This window comes from Uloborus diversus, chromosome 9 (genome assembly GCF_026930045.1).
Source record: "Uloborus diversus isolate 005 chromosome 9, Udiv.v.3.1, whole genome shotgun sequence".
Taxonomy (NCBI): Eukaryota; Metazoa; Arthropoda; class Arachnida; order Araneae; family Uloboridae; genus Uloborus; species Uloborus diversus.
Window position 1 is genome coordinate 3,688,554 of NC_072739.1, and position 21,127 is coordinate 3,709,680.

The 21,127-nt window shown below is 33.2% G+C and overlaps 1 protein-coding gene across 1 annotated transcript in view; it reads left to right on the plus strand.

The window, feature by feature from the left end:
- The first annotated feature begins 238 nt into the window (after positions 1 to 238).
- Positions 239 to 21,127, plus strand: part of LOC129229515 (protein arginine N-methyltransferase 6-like) — a 43,359-nt gene continuing 22,470 nt past the window's right edge. The window contains exons 1-7 of the mRNA XM_054863832.1: positions 239 to 265; positions 368 to 506; positions 875 to 1,077; positions 5,589 to 5,648; positions 9,034 to 9,167; positions 14,784 to 14,825; positions 17,563 to 17,663. Of these exons, the coding sequence (XP_054719807.1) occupies positions 887 to 1,077; positions 5,589 to 5,648; positions 9,034 to 9,167; positions 14,784 to 14,825; positions 17,563 to 17,663 (528 nt within the window). The 5' untranslated portion in view covers positions 239 to 265; positions 368 to 506; positions 875 to 886. The remainder of the gene's footprint in view (positions 266 to 367; positions 507 to 874; positions 1,078 to 5,588; positions 5,649 to 9,033; positions 9,168 to 14,783; positions 14,826 to 17,562; positions 17,664 to 21,127) is intronic.

Here is a 21,127-nt window from a genome sequence, read left to right on the forward strand (position 1 = left end):
AAACCTGGGTGATATGAGGCATAGCAGACGAGTCGGTTTCTATTATTAACTGTTAAGTTCACTGTAGATAATATTCATTTTTTTTTTACAATACTAATTTTAATCTTAAACTTTCATTATTTGTATCAGTAAAACATTTTGAGGATAATTAATGTGGAATGACTGTAAATTAGAATTTTTACATTCTTTAGGGAAAAGTCTTATATTATTTAACAATTATAATTCTCTAAATGGCAATAACGTTTCGTGTTTGTATTGTTTAAATGTCAGTGTCCTGTAAATTTTAATTTTTTCTTTGTTTTATGTATCTCAGGGAAATAATTTGAATGTCGTGTACTTATTTGCATTCTCTCGCGTGTTTTTTTAGGGTTCACTTTTGACAAACAATTTTGTCTTTTTACCGCAACCGGCGAAGTGACAAGTCCCCTGGAGCTAATAATAAACATGTGAATCGCTTCTGTGACATTTCTGCATTGTAGCTTGAGAAGTGTATTTCTTTTTCTTCGGTAATTGAGAGTTGCGATTTATTTTTTTCTAAAATGCAAATCGCTTTGATAACTCCGCTTTGAAAGTAACTCTAAAGTGTGTTTTTTAAGTTTGACTTTTTGACCTTTGTGTTTTTCTGAAGTTAAGAAAAGTATTTTAGGTAAATATAAGTTTTGATTTTGTTTATTATTAAGATTTGTTATTGATCGTAAATGTAACTGGATGTATTCTTATAACGTGGTTCTTGTTCGAGATAAGGTTTCCGGAAAGAATAATTTATATTAATTTGCTATGTTTTTTAAGTTAAGACTTTTCCATCCTTTATTAATGTATGTTTTTAAGTTTTGATTCATCTTGATTTTTCATATTCTAACTTCACTTCATTCAGAATATTTACACTATGGAATCAACTGCAACTGAACTGTTGATGCCTTCAAGCAAAAAGATAAAATTGGATGATAATCCTTCTTGCTCAAATTCAGTTGAAGATGGCAGTAATAATCCATGCAAAGAACTGATTCCCAAGAAAGCATCTACACCGAACAGCTCAGAATCTGATCAAAAGCAAAATAATTGCAGTTCAGACAACAGGTGTGACTTTTTTCTATCAATTCTTCACTAAGTGACTTTTAAGCTTGTAATTGTAGTGAACAAAGATTATCTAATTTTTATGGATCAGAATAATGCTTTATAATTTACTTGTGTGTGTGTTTCTACTAGCTTTATTATTTATTGTTAAGTAATCTTATTTGAACTTCATATGACGTGCAATTAGTTTTCTTTTTTTTTTTCATTTTGAGATCTGGAAAAAAAAAATTGACCCACTTGCCTTCTGCCTGTATTGGCACCTAAATAATCCAAGTAATGTTGATTACTTCATGTGAATGTTTTCCAAAATAGTGTCAAGTGATGCTAATTGACATAAGGACACCTATATGCAAAATTTTAGGTGGGGGGGGGGGGCTCAAATATTTTCCCCATGGTTTAGCAGGATATTTTCCCCATAGAAACCGATTTCAGTACAGATTAGAGTTATTAAAATTTGACATGTTTAATAACTTATTCATTAACTACTGGAGAAAAAATGTTTTTACATTTTTGCAAAGAAAAACGTACTAAAAGTAAGGAAGTTCAAATTCAAGGAATTGCTTGAGCCCCACTTGCCCCACTATTAGTACAGTAAAAATAGGGGTCGGACCCAAACATCCAAAAAAAAAAAAGCTAAACCTGGTGCAAATTGTTTATTACCCTCCCAATAAGAACAGGTAAAAAGTCCCACCCCATTGTGCTTCGGGTTTTGGAATGGGGAGCATTTAAAAATTGCTGTTTTGGGTATTTTTCCAGAATTTTTAGAGTAAATTTAAAGTGAGATTATTATGTTATACTAAATTTAAATGCATGAAATTAAAGGTGTTTGACCCCCCAAAAGGGATGACATAACCCACCAATGCTACAGAGTCCCCCTATCCCCGTAAAACGAAGCAGCACCCCCGAACCCCCCTCCATACATTTCATACGGAAGCATTATTTTATGCTAAGTTAAAGTTAGAAATCAAGTGTGTCCATCCTCCAAGAGCGATGGTGCACCTCCTCTCAAAGATACAGCACACCCCCCTCCGCCGAATAAAATAAATACTCACCCCCCCCCCCCCTTTATTTCAAGTAGAAGTATTATTTCATGCAAATCTAAAACGCATTAAATCAGTTCTGTCCACCCCATAAGAACAGTAGCTCACCTCCCAAAATGAAATTATATACTAAAATATTATCCATCCCCCCCCCCCCACTTCCTCTGATGGTGCACATTTGATTAAATGGCCAGAAAAAATACGCTGAGCTGTTTTTTGCTTTCAAATGATTTCTCCTAAGCATGTAACAAAAAGTCTTCGTTATCAAGATGGTTTTTGGAATCTAGATCCTCAGCAAAATCGTTATTGTTGCAGCTATGTCTAACACAGTTTGTGCATATAATTGAGCACTTCAGTCCACTTTCAGACATTTCCAACATTCACTATATCCAATGAACCCCTCAGAGCAAGCACAAGATTTGAGACGCTAAAGTCTTCTAGAGCAGGAGGCTTGGCTGTTGTAATAAGACGCAGATTATATTTCTGTGGTGCTTTCTTTGCACCCATCAAAAATGACACTAGCTTTCCCACACTTACAAGTGACCTATACACTGCATTGCTGGCACATTTCCTTGAAGCTTACATATCATTACCAAAAATATGATTAAGCAGGTATCTTCCATCTATTACATATGAGGCAGTGAGAAGCAAAGGGATGTAAGTGGCAAAATTAAATATTTGGAGATAACCAGTGCAAATGGTTGGTGAACCTCTCCTCTATCTTGGGGCAAGAAATGGTACTAGTAGACCTGGTAGTTGCTTCTGTACAACATGATTTAGAAAAGAAAATCAATGAAAGCCTACCTAGAATCTTATATTTAAACGCGTTTTATTCAAAACTTGAAAATGTCCACATACATCCCTTTGCCTTACTGCCTCATATATGACACCAGTTGTTTGTTCTGTGATGTTGGATGATTTGCTTCAGATAATAGCACTTTAACGATACAGGATTTCTTTCCTTCTGAAACCGGATTCATCGAATACTGATGGAGGATCAGCGCATAACTCGTACCAGAAGTTTTTAGCAATTTGTTATTCCATCTTTACTGTTCATACCATTCGGTGTAAAAGATAGTTTGGACTTACACATCTTTACAGATAGTAACTACTCTCGTAACAGAAACTAAAGACATAACTGCTTACCTCCTTTACAAAGAAATGCTACAAAATTGTTTGCTTTCAATTTCCTTTGATGTTTCTACCCGAACGTTAAAGGTCTCATCGCAACTCACCTTATCATCAGCGAGCAATACCCATACCAACTTGAGAGGGAAGAAACTTCTGGGGCTTTAGAAACGGATTGTGATTTCCAATCTGGGAGCTAAAAAGGTGTAAATATTTAGCATTCTATTGTTGTATTGCTCATTGCTCTCATCAAGACTTGTTCTATCGTTGAATCACTACAGGTTCTAGACCACCTGAATTTGTCACTGAGTTAGATCGTTGTATAGCTGATGTTTGATGTGATCAAATTTTTTTTTATCGCATAATGAACTGAAAGGTTTCAGATAGTGTTGCAAGTATATGTCCGCACATTTAGCATAATTCACATAACCAGGTGCGTAAAAGAGAGGTAGCTTGGTGTTTGCAAATGAGAACCCCCACCGACTTAGAGGGCGCGGAATTGCAGCATTGCCCGTCTCACTATTGGCAATTCCGGTTTGTCCCACCCTTACGGTGATGGCAAAAGATTGTAGAAAAGTTGAAGTAAGTTAATCAAGAAGAAGTAGGGAAACTTTGGTCAATTTAGACTTTTTTTATGCTGCACAGGAATTTTGTTTTCCAGCGCTCTAAACAGTTTAATAACTCCAGTCACAAATAATTTGGTTACTGAGCTCGCTTAGATCTTTTAGAATTATCATTCTGACATTACCATATCATTGTGAGGCATTTTGTACTTCAGAAAAGTTTAAGTCAGGGAAATTTTTTCGTAAACTTCAGTGCAATAGTTGATTTTAGAATGTAAATTCAGGGTTACCCCCCCCCCTCAAAGCGATGGCGCACCCCTTAAGTGTGACGGAGTACCCATCCAGAATAAAAGTCCTCAAAAAAGAAAGAAATACCCCTTGAAAAAACTGCCTTAAAAATTCCAATGACGCAAAGCTGCTTTATGGACCACTCCCCATTCCCCCCCCCCCCGCCTGTGCACCCCTGTTAATTAGATTTTTTTTTCTGTGAGAGTTTATTGTTTTACTATTATAGAGTGGTTTTTGCGAGGTTTGAGAATTTTTTTTAAGTAATAGAAATTATTTTTATTTAAATAGAGGATTATTTCGCCCCCCCTTCCCCCCAAAACCCGACGCGCAAAGTGCTGGGACTTTTTACCCCTTCTTGCTGGAAGGGTAAGAAGTAATTTGCAACAGGTTTCACCTTTTTTTTTTGGATGTTTGGGTTTGGCCATTTTTTGGTCTAATTTTACTGTACTATATATGGGCGCTGTTGACTTGACATACAACTAGACTGCATATCCAAAACTCATGGAAGGCCAGTGGTGTAGACAGAAATATTCATGGAGTGAAATATGCTCATTTTTTTTTTTGGGGGGGGAGGGGGGAAGGGTGGAAGGAAAAAAGTTAATTTCAGTCAAATATATTACCAACTGCCCCCTCCCCCCCTTATTAAACTGGTTTAACAAACCATTTTTTCCAACAATGCAAAAAAAAAAAAAAAAAATTGAAATTGATTAAAATAATTATTGTTCATTTTGGTCTCTTGGTATCAAAAAAGAAAGAAAAAACAGGTTAAGTCCAAATGCAGATTTAATTTTTAATACTTAATAAACTGTCAAGAAAGGAAGAGGTAATTTCTGGACTTGGTATTGATCAATATAGTGAAAAATATTTACATTTTTTTTAAATGTGTAGTAAATGTTTTCACTATGCAGTAAATTCTGAAAAAAAACCCACTTTACCGGGATAAGAGGGTTTTTTCAAGTGGGTCCACCCAAAAAAATCCAGGCGGATTTTTTTGGGTCAGGTTCAGTTTGACAAACCCTGGCTTGGGGGAGTTTTTCAAAATTTACATCCCCAAAATGTAATTTTAAGCTGGTAGCTTAAGATAGAGAGGTGTGGGTGTATTGACCCCCCCCCCCCCCTTGTGGATCTGTGCATGGAAGAGCCTCCCAATACATATGCCCAACTCGTGACCTGTTTCCTTTTTGTTTTATTTTGAACATAGCAAAATTTTGTGCCTTCTAAAACATGTTGTACTTCGCCCTGGTATAAGTTTCTACCACATCTTGGAGCAGGCGCTATTGAAATAATATGATGCTATGGTGTGGTAAAATTTCAATTTCAGCATAGAATCAAATACCTATCAAATTTGCATGTCTTAAAACTTGTGTGTGTTTTCTAAAAAGAATCTCTGAAGAATTCTACATTAGAAAAAATGCATTTTTGGATACATTAAATGTGATAATATGTTAATGCATTCTCTCTATTTACATTAATATTCATTCTATTTTCTTTATAGGAAAAAATCAGTTGATGATGTTGAGAATGAACTAGAAAATAATGATTCTAATTATTTTAGGTAGGTTTTTCAACACTATAATTGTTAATAAAATGCAATTTTTTGCTTAAAAATTTAGTTTTTATGCTGTCTAAACAAGTTTTTAATATTGCTAGAATTTGACAAAATTTTTTGTTATAAATACTTTTATGGTTTTTCGAAATATTTTGTGTAAAAATCTTTATTGTAAAATGAGTTGAACCAGAAGAATCTGTAGCACCTCAACAAGTATATTTCACACATTGGAAATATGCTTGAAAAATTTAGTTGAGTACTTTCACTCTTAGCAAATTCACTTATAATTTGGCATTGTGGAGGAAAAAAATGAAAAATTTCAACATATTTTATTTAAAAATTTTGTTACTTTCTTAAGAAAAAACTGTCAAATATTCTAAATTTAAAAATTCAGATGCATGTAAAGGGTACACTCAATAATGCTATAGGGAGAAACTACATTAATCTAGGAAGAAGCTACAAAATATCCGTAATTATATTGTGTGCATGATTCAAGGGCAGTTGAGTCCACTGATCGGCCAAATTAAAGGCCTGCCCCACTTTCTATTTTCAACTGGTTACTCCCTTGACTGGTAGGCTTAAATATTTTTACCTGCCAGTGTGAAGATAAAGTTGGGCTTCTTATGAGTTTTTTTCCCTTCAGCTTTGCGAAACCTATCTATTCGAGGCTGGTGAGCGAAAACAAGGACAAACAGCAGTCTTTGGATGCCTAACAATCTGTTTGGTATTTGTTTACGATTCTGCTTTAACTATGGGACGGTTACTTTTATGCTTGATGTGTTTTTCCATTCCAATTTTTATCATTAAAGACTTTACTACTGTCTTGCTTTTTTCTTCATGTAATGATTTTTTATGTTGACCTGAGTTTGTCATTTTCCCGGATCTATTGTTCGAAAAGACTGATCCAAGAGAAACTCTACTGAAAACGTATATACACTGTCAGCCCTGCTTAATAGAGTAACGGATAAACGAAAACCCCCCTTATACAAAAAAAACCTCCCAGAACCAAATATTTCCGCATAAACCCAATGTTCAAGATCCCTGCTTTATCGAATCATTTTCCTGGATAATCGAATTATACTGATCATCATTCGCAAATATTTTTGAATTGACATTTTTTTAGAACAATGAAGAAAGGACAATTATTGAGGTAAAAATATAAGCTAATATTTTTCGCTGACAACGGGCAAGAAAAACAACATTTCTTTTCCATCAAAACATTTCCACTGTTTTATAGTTTCTTTTATCTTTGCCATTACAAAAAAAAAAAAAAAAGATAGCACAGTCAATAAATGAATTAAATAACACAAAGAAATATACAAATTTTAGACGAGAATCAATTGAAAAACTCAGCAGGGGGGGGGGGGGGTAAGAAATACAGTCAACTCAAATAACTCGAAGTCCCAAGGGACTGCTAATATGTTCAAGTTATTGGTAGTTCGAATTATAGACGGTTTCCACAACGGTCTTAAGAGTTTGGGGCCCGATAAAAACTTTGAGATAAAGGAATGTTCGAATTATGAGCTTCGAGTTATCGAGAATCGACTGTATATTTTCAAAAGACCTTGAGCAAGCAACCCACTGTTTTGGAATTTTTCAAAAAGTAATGTACTGAAAAAAGGTGCTGAAACAAAGATTTCATAACTCAAGTTGTAAGTTACTTATTATAATTTTTATATGTACTTGTAATATATATTCTAATTATTAAACTATTTTGTTGTTAACTTAGCTTATTTCAAAGACTTTTTGCCAATAACATTAATTAATTCATTTATATAACTATTAATTTATTATTATTACATTTTAAGACAAATGTTGTCATTATCAGGGTTCATACGGGTCATGGAAATCCTGGAAAGTCATGCAAAAAAAATTAGCAAATTTCAGACCTGGAAAAGTCATGGAAAATTGAAATTTCCATTGAAAATCATGGAAATTTATTTCAGGTCATGGAAAAATGTCCTGGACAGAGGTAAAGTAACAGTAACTAAAAGAGCATTAGAAATCTTGAGTGATTTAACAGTATAGCACATAAAAGCTATTTAAAGTGGCAAATTGAAAGATCTCAAAATCAAATCTGAATTTTGAAAAATCATTGTATCCACTTCTGTCACAGCCGCTTGCCTTTTTTTGCGATGTGATTTTGCTATCTGGACAGCTCCTATTTTGAATTACTGTTATTTTCAACATTTCTTATGTTTTATATTCTGTAGTAGCAAACTTGCACATTCTTGGTTTTGCCACGCCCACTCAAAAAAAAGCATTTCAGTTACATTCGAGTTTGATTCCATCACTCATAAGAACTTTGTTATTAAATTTATCACTTTTTATCTTAATTTGTTGAAGATTTTAGATCTTTACTCAGGCGATAGAATACAGAAAAAGGGAAATTCTAATACTCTAAAACAGTAGTGCCCAACATAAGTCCAACAAAACTAATCCATGCGACCCACTACTATGTTCAATGTTAGAAATCACACACATTCTGAAATTTCTGATTCTATTAATTTATATGCATTTGAAAATGTGCAAATAAGTAAAAAAAAACAAGTACTTTTGAATCAAAAGATTGATTCATTACTGTATGGTTTTTTCAAAAAAATGTCTGGTTTAGAAACGTAAAGAACTAAACTATGTGTCTTTACTTTAAAGAACCAAAATACTGTCAAGTTAGATGGATGATTAAATGCACTGTTGACACTGAAAGGCAACTTTTGAAGCAAATTTATTGAAACTTAGTGATGACTCATTCAACCTTTGTCCCATTCATTATCATTCTGCCTATTTATAAAAAAAATTAGACATTTAAGCATCATAATTTTTGTTTCACTGCATTTTTACTTTACTTAAATTTAAATGACGAAGACAAATAAGAATAGTTTAGCTTTTTAAGTGTACACTTATATTTTTTACATTACGGGTAAGTGCTTCAGTGAGGCTGTGGCATTCATGTAGACGTTTTGCTAAAGCTCATTTCCAAAAATTAGCAATTTTGAGATTAAATACTGCTATTTTCTTCGTGAACAAGGTCATGAAAATTTTTATTGAAGTCATGAAAAAGTCATGGAATTTTTTCATCCAAATAGAGTATGAACCCAGCATTATAAAAAGGTAAAGAAAATTTCACCTCTTAATCAAATACCCCGCTGAATCAAATAATATTTCTTGGAACCAACAATATTCGATTAAGCGGGGCGGACAGTATACATTTTTGCGTGTACATGCATATTTGTATATAATATATGCTTAAATTTGAAGTTGAATTTTTCATAAAAAATGATAAACCTAAAGATCAATTTATTTTGAACTGATTCTAGAAACTTCTTTTTTCTTGCTAGTAGTGCGCAAAATTATTACTGGTATAATATTTTTCTTATTATAAATATTACAGGTGTTATGCTGATCTTTCTATTCATCGAGTGATGATTGGTGATTATTCAAGAACACAAACTTACAGACGAGCAATCCTTACAAACTATAGGTTGTTTCATCAAAAAGTTGTCCTGGATGTGGGTGCTGGAACTGGTATTTAATGCTTGATTACTTTAGTTTTTGAAGTTATGTTTTACTTTTGCTTTAATGCAGGGTTTGAAATCGGTCACGGGATCACGCAAATTGCCCACAACGTTGGGAAATCCCACACAGTTTAGAATGCAGTGCAAGAATCCCCCTCCCTCAGAAACTTTTGATATGCAATTACTGCAGAGATCACTGAAAAAGTGATAACATTTCAGTATGGCAATGGTTACCCTGAGATAAGGTGGTTAGCAAGGGCGGATTCAGGGGAGGTTCAAAGGGTCAGATGACCCCCCTGTGATGAGAAAAATTTTCTTTATTATTATTATTTTATTTTCCCTTTACCCATTATTGTTGAACATCAAGTTTTAGTCCTGGGTAATTTAGTGTAGATAATCAATGTTAATCCCTTTTTACTTATTCTTGTTAGACTTGTCTTTTGAAGTCTAATCAATGCGAATTCTATTCCATATAATGTAACTTTGAAAAAGATAAGGGTCCTAAACTCAGAGTCCTAACCCTCGGAGTCTAGGCGCAGTAGGCCCATGATTTAGTCGAGGCACGTTTGCAATACAAACTTTGAAACTTATGTCTGCAATGCTGTACTTCTTTCAACTTTGTTGCATAAAACTTTAATGCAACAACGTTGTGTTTTTCTTGTTTTCATTGAAACGAAAATTTTCTCAACACATAAACATAAAAGATGTGTGATTTTCATTTATTCAAACAATTTTATTGGGTGAGTGCAAAAGTTCGTGCGGAGTCTGTGAAAGAAAGTCATACAGTGATTAGGCAAGCAAAACTCTTTATTCAATCAATGATATATTCTCCATCGTTGTCTATAATCTTCTTCCAACGTTCTGGCAGCATACAAATGCCTCGATCATAAAAACTGCGTGGTTTAGATTCGAAGAATGAAGACACAACGTTTTGTAAGGCATTCAAAGAGTCAAGTTTTTTTTCATTAAAATGATTTTGCAATGACCAGAATAAGTGATAATCCGATGGTGTGATATCAGGAGAATACGGTGGATGAGTTAGGACATCCCATTTCAGGCTGTTCAGTTTGCGTAGCGTCTGTCTTGAAACGTGTGGTCTAGCGTTATCTTCATGAAAGACTATGCCTTTGCGATTTGACAAACTCGGACGTTTCTGTTTGATTTCTCGGTTCAGATTAGTTGATTGACGACAGTACTTGTTTGAATCAATCGTTTGGCCGGCGGGGAGAAACTCAAAATAAATTATACCCTTGCAATCCCACCAAACACAGAGCATCACCTTCATCGGGTGTAAACTGGCCTTTGCCATTGCGTCACCATGTTCACCTGCCTGTTTCCATGTGCGTTTGTGCTGAACGTTGATGTACAGGAACCATTTTTCATCGCCCATCACTAATCGATTCAAAAACGGCTCGTTTTTGAGCCGCCCGAGTAAAGATACAGCAGCAAAAATTCGCTGGATTTTGTTGCTCTCGGTCAACAAATGGAGCACCCATATATCGAGCTTTAAATCGAATCCGATTTTTTTTAAATGCTGTAAAGCGGTTGATCGGTCAACGTTAAGTGCTGTAGCAACTTTCTCTGTTGAAATTCGTGGAGTAATCTGAATTAAAGAACGCAAAACGTCGTCATCAATGCCGGAGGGTCGACCTGAGTGTGGCTCGTCTTCCAGCTTAAAGTCTCCGCAACGAATTTTTGCAAACCATTTTTCCACAGTTCATTTAGCTTGTGCTTGATCTTGATAAACGTCTTGAATGTTTTTTACGGCTGCTGCAACGTTTATTCCATTCCGAAACTCGTAAAGCATAACATGCAGTAAATGCACTTTATCAACACTCATTTTAAAAGTAATCTTTCTCGAAGCAGTTTGTATCTGCACAAATTATTTTGATTGGAATGAAAGCTGCACACGTCACCTTTCCAACGATCTGACTTACGTAGATAGTGACATTAATGACAACACGTTACGCCCGTTCTAACGCCATCTATTGCAACTCCGCACGAACTTTTGCACTCACCCAATATAATTATTTTTTTGAGATAACAATTTATAATGCATATATAGGTTTTGCATATTATTTTGCAGAAAGTTCTAGTTATACTTTGTTTTTCTTCCACTTTACTGGCCACTGAAACTTGACCCCCCCCCCTTACAAAATTTCTAGATCCTCCCCTGGTGGTTACATAAAGTTTTAATGGCGACATTGTGCAGTGATACCAGCATTGCAGTGGTGGGAATTTCTTCCTGTTATTTTAATTTGCCACTCCCTAAAAAAAAGATGAAAAAAAAAAATGAAGAAATATTTTTGGACATTGCTAATGTTGGAGACGGAGCTTTAGAATATGTTCTTCCTTTAGCTTTAGCACATTGAACATATCTCCTAAAACATGTGTTTCTTTTATAAAGGAAGGTTCAATTATTTAAATACAAAAAAGGGGGAGAAAAATGCAAGATACATCTCAAATATCACTTCCAGTTTTATAAATGCCACCTAGGCTAGGCACTTTTTGATATAATGGCGCTGTTTTTTCCCCTTTTGTTTATTTGTGTTTAGAAAAGGAACTTAAAATATGGGAGTACTTCTTTGCAGTTTGTTTTAGAGCGGATATTTTCATTTGAAGTAAAATTTATCAATCTGCAAAGGGGTAAAGGGGGTCCAAAGTGACGCCATTTCAAAATCGGTTTGGTTTAGAAATAGTGTGAAAGCTATAATTAAAAAGGAAAGAAAGTGAACATAACGTAAATGAACAACTTCAAAGATCAGAAATGTATTATTAACTTCTTTTTATAGGGGATTTTTCCGTTTATGCGATCGCAAGCTTTGTAAAGCATTGCATTCGACAGTGAGTGAGTTTCTTGCAAAGAGTTGGAATTAGAGATAATGATTTTTATAATTTTTTTTACGGAACAACGATTCAACTAGTTTACTACAAAAAAGAAACTTATAATCTTGTATTACTTCTTCAAAATACATTTATTTGCACTAAACTTTTGATTTTTCATTTGTTATAACATTGGTTGTTACATTCAATATAGGATGCATTTTTATGTGTTTAAGTTACGGGTAAATTTATCTGGAAATAGGCTTTTCCCCTGGTTTCCGGATTGCGAAGCTTTTAGTGTAGCTGCAACATTTTTTGCCATTTTTGATCAGCACTCCACGCTACGTTTTCGTTTAAAAACCGTTCTGCTAATATAACTCATTAGTAACTAATGCTTTCATTAAATGACCTCATTATTTACTGGGCCCATATTTGACACTTTTTTTACTTACTGTTCAAAATCATGTTTTGCATCAAAATCAAAAAACATAATGTAAAAAAAGCAAAAGTAGTACAACAAAGTTTTTAATGAATATGAAACTCTCTCCTCAAGTTTAGAAAATCCTCCCTAAAATCTGAGCTAAAAAGGGACATTACCTCTAAAATTTGAGTCTTATTTCAAACTCTGAAAATGGATGTTCTGTCCTAAATTATGTAGAATGTATGCCTTCAAAATGTACAGGAAAGAGATAAAATTGTGTTCTTAGAAAGCAACTTTTCCTTTAAAATTATCTAATTCTAATACAATTAATTATCCTTCCGATGGGCACACAATCCGAGAGATATTTTATGCCAGATAGTACTATGAACGATAGACTTAGCAATTTACCCCCTTCCCTTGGACCTACTTTCAGTCAAGATTGGAATTTTTCTAGCGTCAGTAACAGTCTGCATTTATCTGTTATTTATATCTGAAATGTACCTGGCTGTTTAATTTAATTTGCTATTTTTGCTTTTTTTTTTTCAACTTAAATTTATTTTTAAAAAACTTTCAGATCACCTTTAGCTTTTATGTTTCAAATGTCAACAGTTTACTCAGAATATAGACAATTTTCTTTATTTTCATAAAAGTTCTAATAATTCTTTGGTCGAATTTCATTGTTTTTATGTTTACTGCCAGATTGTTTCTGTGTTATTAAATGGAATTTTTGTGATGAATTGTACTTTAAACTTATAGCTAATTACAATATAATTTTTATATTTATCCATACATATTTTACAGTAGGGTATCTAAAAAAATAGATGCAACCTTTCATGTTGGCTTAGAGGCCATGGAAGTTGATTTTTAGTGATTTTACAGAAAAAGTGATTTTTTACAGCAAAAATGTCAAATTTTACACTTTTACAAATTTTTCTGCGGTTTTTTTCTGAATTTTTTTGAACTTTTTTATTTTGCTTAAAATTTATATTTGTAAATAATTCAGGGGTGCCGACTCTAGGGTGTTGCATCTATGCTCGAGCGCCCCTCAAGCTATTTATGGGAATACCTGGCACCTCTCACTTCCAGCAAGCATTCGAAAACAGAAAATACAATAAAAGGGAAAACATATAATCCAAACTAGAAATCTGCTGGCAACAGAAAATTTGCTTTTTTTTCTTCCCCTGCGGTTCATGAAATTTACCTTCACTTATTCATATATTGAATGCTTTTTTTTTCTCATTAATATGCTATATTTGTCTCCTATGTATTTTTTTCTGCATATGTGAAACCGCTCGAAGGTCACGTTCAATAACAATCCCGGATTTCCCAATAAATGTTAATTCTCAAATACCATATTACTTCGTTGCTAGTTAATTTATGGCTTATTTGACAGATGTAGTTCATTGCTCCTTAGCAATCCAGATCTTTTTAAGCATAACGTTCTAAAATACTGGGCTTATACATTTTTCTTTTTAGTTTTTTTGGTTTTTATGCAGTCAGGGTTTTTTGTTTTTATTTAATAGTTTTTTATTTTACACTTTTTAGTTAATTTACATTGGCTTAATTCTTATGATTTATCCATGCTGGATAATTAAAACTTCCTGGCAGGTTGGTCAACCTGACTTATTTGCAGCTTAGCTTACTCGCTGATGCGGGTTATGCAGTAATAGACCCTATTTGCTAATATCCTCAGAACTAAGGGAAGAGCTATAAATGAGTAAATGGTTGTCATGCTGACCAATGATAAAAAGCATTAATTAATGCTGCCCTTGCACTAAATAGTTGAAAATCAAGTAAATAAAGCTAGATCCAAATTGAATAAAACATAGGTGTGAACCATCCTTTAAGCAAAATTTAAATAATCCTAGAAAAACGTTGTTATTGAAATAAATATGGCTATCATTATATTTAATTGAATGCAATCTTTCTCTCTTTTTTTCTTTTTTTTTTTTGAATAATCATGTGTTCACAACTTAATGACTTGAAAAAAATGCTGAATTTTCAACAATTCTCCTTAGTCTTCTTAGTCTAAATTAAGCATAGTAACTACAAAAAAAAAGGAAAGAAAAAAAGCTTTGTAAATTTTGAAAGCTGTTTTGCATCAAAAGCATTTTTTCTTGAAAACATTTTCTGTCAATAATTGAAAAATAGAAGCATTTTGCTGCTGAAATGATAAATTGACTAATTGCACATCTGTTCTGAATTAAATGTCTATTATTCAATAACACTTAATTATCTTTGAAGAAAAAATATTGAGCTATAGTACTACAAAGTAATTGACATTGCAATAAGTCTTTCCTTATAATTACCATTTTGTACTGACTTTTAAGAAACGTTAATTTGTTTGCTACGATAGTTTTCTAATTCTTAGCTTTGTTGTAGGTATTCTCAGCTTATTTTGTGCTCAAGCTGGAGCCAAGAAAGGTATTGTTTTTCTCATTTTATTATTTATTTATTCCTTTATTTGTTCTACACAAACGTGCATTGTAAAATTTTCTGTGCTTAAAAATATGTAGATAACATAATGCAAATTCAACACGTATCTAGCATTCTTATTTTTTCTGTTAAATATTTTGGAAATATACTATACTTTCTAACTGAAATAATTAGGCATTTCAAAGTATTATCTAATTGCAAACAAATACCTTACATCTCAGTTATAACAGTTTTATTTTCATTTGGGATTCATCAATATGGAAGAACCGAAACTGAGCGAGGTATATTTTTACTTTGGTTGCTAAATTTTTTTTCAACACACCAGCAAGAGGTTTGCAAATATGGTTCAGCCTTCTTTTTCTTTTTTGCCAAACCCCATTTGCTTATCGTACTCTTGCATGTGCTAAACTATTTTTAGCTCCCAGTGTGATGATATACTCTGCTTCTATATGAGGTTATTTACTTGCAGCTCAGTTTTGACTATTCCAGACTGATTAGCCCAAAACAAGGGCAAAACTGCAGTTCCTGGATGCTGTAGTTGAGCTGTTTAGTGTTTATCTTCAGTTGTTCTATTTTAGCTTTGGCTATGATACTGGTAATTTGTATCTTTATATTATTTAATTTATTTTTAACCCGTTTGCACCCAAAGTCCTCTCACTGGCACAAGGAAACATGATTTAATTGAATTTTTTAACCATAATAGATGACGCTAAATAGCAAAAGCTTTCATCATATTTTCGAATCTCATGGTATTTGACCTTCATGTACATGCATCAATTTCAACTTTAGGCTTCTCAATAGGATAGATTTATTAATGTAAAAAATAGTGAATCACTGCTCTGCGCATATTATTTAAGGGTCATTTCACGGTTATTTTTGTCATTTATGTAAAGTCTGTAACGTGACCTTTTTTTGCCAAAACTTTTTAATTTACTGTTTGATTTGCAAATTATTTAAATCTTGATTGATGTGTTGGTAGGAAAAATTCAAAATAAAATAATATGCTAATCAATCAGCAAATTAAAAAGTTATGGCAAAAAAAGGTCATGTTAAGGACTCTACATTAATGTCTAAATTAGCGTGAGATGATCCTTAAAAGGTCTCTTTTGCTCTACTGTATATCTTTGCTTTTTCTTTCTTTCTTTTTTTTTGTTATGAATAATTGAAAGAGATACATCTAGCTGACTAATAAATTATCAGAGAGAGAGGAAGAAGGTTAAATTCCTTTCTGTTTTCATTCTTTTTTATTTATTCTTTCTCATTTGGAGACTGGAAAACTGCAATAAGAATTGTAAAAGCAAAGGGAGAGAAGGTGAATGTTTCGAAGAGGGAGAGAGGGTAAATGTTTCTGGGGGGGGGGGGGGGGAGTGCATTATGAAGCACTTTTGAGACTTGCAGCATGGAATAATGATTAGTTTAAATTTGTTGACATTAGTTCTTTTCATTAAAATTACATTATGCACAGATTGTTATCACTAATTTTTTTTATTTTTTTTTATTTTAATTCTACCCTAATGATGTCTGCAACTTTGTTTTCGTGCATACATCATTTGTTTTTGCATGTGTATTTAAAATTTTAGTATTTTGTTTATTCCACTCGCTTCTAATAATGTCATATTCTTTACATTAACAACTAGAAATCAGTAAGATATTGTTTACACAACTTAAAAATTTAGAGTCATTACTTTGAGCTGCTGATTTTAAATGAATTTTTTTGTAAAGTTGGGCAAAACTGCTGAAAATGCTCTGGCCAGTGGCGACGTTCCAATTCGGAATTTTTGGTCCCGTGGCTGCATTGCTCTTGGCACACTGGTCCTCTAGGCAGCTTTGGCCTTGGGACCAGCTTAAAGATCTCTATTGATGATCTCTATTGAAGATCTCTATTGATCTTCGTTAGAGATCTCTATTGATGTGTCAGGAATGATCTTGTCTGCAAATGTAAGCCATGAAAATTTCAAGCAAAGTTTTAAATTCCAATTGTTATTGGTCTGATCAGTAGCAGTGATTAACTGAGTTTTGTAGATTACCCTGTATATTTGTCTGAAATATGCTTGTTATGTTGTAAAATATGTTTTGAGTATAGACCAATAGGAGCAAAACTTATAGGAGCAAAGAAATAGGGAGTCACACTTTTTTTATAATAGGCAATTTACTGAATCATACAAAGTAACATTTTTTAATTAATTGGAACATTGTTGTGCTTCTGTTTGGCCATGGGCCCCACTAGATGGTGCTGACGCTTAATGGGCCTTGACAATTTATCTGTGTTAAACCAATGCAGCTCATGCATCCACCAATCAATAAAACGTTTAAAAGTTTTTTTTTTTTGATTGGACGTTGCCCATTTTGACCACAAGAGGCACTGAACAGAACCCCTGCATCCACCAATCAATAGCAACCTAATGGAAACGGGGGTTTTCTGCAGTGCCCTCTTTGTTGCCATGAGTTTCAGCGATTGTCATGGCCTATAAGAATTAAGTGGGGCCATGGTTTGGCATGATTTCTTGGCAGATGAGTACACTGCACTTGTCACATGAGTTTTTATTTTGCAGTTCAGACTTCTCCCCAGAGTAAATTTGCTTCTTAGTTGAACATTTTTACCTTCTGTGTAGTTGATTGTGTTTATGTGTTTAATAATAATTACAAGAAAGTGCTTCATATTAATAGTGAGTGTAAAGCTAATGTATCATGCACAAAATTGAAAGACATGTTCAAATGTTTTTAGTTTATGCCATTGAAGCCAGCTCAATTGCAACAGAAGCTCAAAAAGTTGTTACCACAAATGGGTACTCAGACAGAATCATAGTTATGCAAGAAAAAGTTGAAGTTAGTCCTTATTTATGTATATGGTTTGATATTGATGAAGGATTTAATTAAGTCTGAAGTATAAAGGAGAATGTACAGTAGGCGCCCCTTAATGTGATCACAGTTAATGTTATCATTCGCTCGATGTCTTATCGTAATTGCAAAGTCCCGGAACACCTGTATATTAACATGCGTTAAAAAAGTCAGATATTGTAATCAGTGTCTTTGTTTGATGTTATCACCTTTTCATAAATTTTAAAAATTTTCATCGCTTTTGTTTCTCAATCAAAAAAAAAAAAAAAATCCTGACAAGACTAACTTTCTGTGTGGCTTTTTGTGGTTTTCAATAGTAATGCCAACTTTTTCTAATAATGTAACAACAATTAGTTCGTTCTCAGTCTCCCCCTCTAAGATGCCTTTTGTTTGTACATAAAAAATTTCAGTTCCTGGACATGTTGCAGGCATGGTTGTAGGACCTCCATTGTTGCAGGTAGTGATCTCTTCCCGCTTTTGGAGAATTAATGTAACTTCCGGGAAAACAAGTTTCCTTCTTATTAGTAAAGCAAAGCATTTTCTCTGTGTCCAGTTACCTTAAAAACTTCGCTCTAGACCAGGCTTGGAGTTGATTACGAGAAAATGTAATCGATTACGATTATGATTACCAGTTCGAAAAATAGGAGATTACAATTATGATTACGATTATAATCATCTGCCAAAACGTAATTACGATTACAGCAATGATTAGATTATGTCAAAAATGTAATCGATTACAATTACGATGGGCCGATTACGATTTTGATTACGATTACAGACTCGTGAGAGGAAAATACATGCACACATATACTGTATTATTCTCATTATTATTTTGCGGCAACAATGTCATAGTTAAAAAATTATGATTTTTGATTGTGCTTTTAAATGCTACATAACTATTTTGACCATATATCCTGAACAGGTAATTAGGTGTCCCATATCCAAATGACTTGCCACATTATAATGCATTTTGTACATGATTTAAATTTTCATTATTATTTTTCATACAACCAATACAGTTTCTAAAATTTATGTACTATATTTCTACATTCTACTCTCTACAATTTGCTATAATATTATTTAATTCAACCTATTTTTTGAAAAAAAAAAAAAAACCCCTATGTATTTAATTTTGCAAAACATGCATAGTATTAAAATATATTCAAATAGTATAAATAAATGATAGGAAAATAAATGTTTAAAATAAATACTGCAATCAAGACTTTTTTATTGCATTTTAAAAATACCAATGCTTTAAATGTATCATGTTTCATCCTCATTCTCTGTGAGGTATAAAACTTTCAGGCAATACTGAATAACCTCTCAACAGGTGCAGATGATGCACAAATTGACAAGTACTTGGGAGCAATTTTGCTCAGTAATGGGTATACATGAATATTGGATCCCTAGTATTCTAGGGGACAGGGGCGTAGCTAAGGGGGGGGGGGGGGTTTGGGGACAAACCCCTCCCCCTGAAAAGTTAGTCTCAAAAAAAAGAGAAAAAGAAGAGAGAAGAGAAAGAAAAAAAAAGAAGAAAAGGAAAAAATTCCAAGCGATTATACACACACACACACACACACACACACACACACATATATATATATATATATATATATATATATATATATATATATATATATATATATATATGTATATATATGTATATAATATATATATATTATATATATATGTTATATATATATATATATATATATTTATATATATATATATATATATATATATATATATATTATATATATATATATATATATATATATATTTATATATATATATATATATAAGAAGTAACCCCCCCCCCCGAAAGTCGGGTCTAGCTACGCCACTGCTAGAGGATCAATATTATGCCCATTTGGTACGCTAGTTTCACACGCATTTATTTCGCTTTCGATTTTCTCCTGTATTAAGGAATTATTATTTTTGTAAGTGCTGGCTGTTTTTTTTAAAAATGCAAACAATTTCCTTTTTTTTCAGGCTGTTTTGGTGACACATCTTTTGTGTCCTTATCTTCTGATTCAGTGCAAATGTTATGAGTCTTTGTTAGACATTATTTCTTCCTTGATAATTTCTTTTATTTTATTTTTTGTGCTTGAATCGTACCAGTTGCATTTGAGCCTTGGGTCTAAAAATGAAGCCACTTGAAATGCTTCCGATTCTTCATAGTGACTCATTCTAGAAGTTAGTGCTGACAACAGCTTTTTTACTGTCGTATTAGAGCATTGCAAATTTTTGGTCAGGAGGTCCTCAAGATGGTGCTTGAAAACTCTTAAAGCAATATAATTGGAAAGCACTTTAAAAAGTAAAAATGAGTATAATAAGTTTTGCTATGATTTCCAGGCATTATTTTTCCCCCACATGCATAAGCATTTTATAATGATATTTTATATCTCAGTTTCAAAAACAAATGTTTTTACAAAGGTTAAAACAAATGTTTTTAAAATCTTTAAATGCAAACTTTTTCTCTTATATACCTATTAAAAAGTATCAGCATTGAAATATAAAGCATAAATTTAAGATTAAATTAGATGTGAAAATATTTTGAAAAATCACTTACCAGAGTGATGTCATCACAAAAATCAAAGAACCGCTAAGATAGTGCGTGTGAATGAGCACTGAAGTGCAAATCCAAATTCGCTCTTCTTTTGACAAAATTCCTCCTCTTCCGCCAATGAAAGTAAAAAAAAAAAAACACCAAAGGCATAAAACTGTTTTTATAGAACTTTGTCGGAACGAAAACATGTGTTCGTACAGCACTGTTGATATTGTTCTCTTTCCAAGGAGGGCTTGTTTGTCTGTCATTCACAGATGAAAAGGAAAATTGATGACCAATCCAACTTGGGGACGCGTTCCTGTCAATGACACCTACAGGGTACAAAACCCACTAAGATGCGGCATGTTTATGACCCTTCACGAACGAGCCCTTTTAACAGCAGGGCCTAAAGGCTCTGCTGTCTAGTCCTTTGTACGTTTCTATTGAAGTCTTATTTTTTCCTCAGTCCAGATCCCATCGTCTGCATAGCATTGTAGAAACGCAACTTGAAAGTTTTCACTTTCAGCAAGTCGAGATTACACGATTATGGTACAAAATTACGATTATCTAAACTTAGATTACAATTACTATTATGCAAGAAACACTTGATTAAAATTACGATTACAAGATTAGGAGTGTCCCATTGACAGATTATGATTATGATTACAATTACACAAAAATGTAATCAATTACGCAGATTACGATTACGTAATCGGCGATTACTCCAAGCCTGCTCTAGACTGTCAAACTTTTAATCCATGGTGGAAAAGCGCAATGATCTCTGTCAAGGAAAAAATTTACATTTTAAAACGCTTAGACGATTTACCTATAATGAGTCAAAGAAATGCTGCAGCACAGCTAAAAAAATTTCAGCCATTATTTTGCAAACTGCTAAAGAATTGTG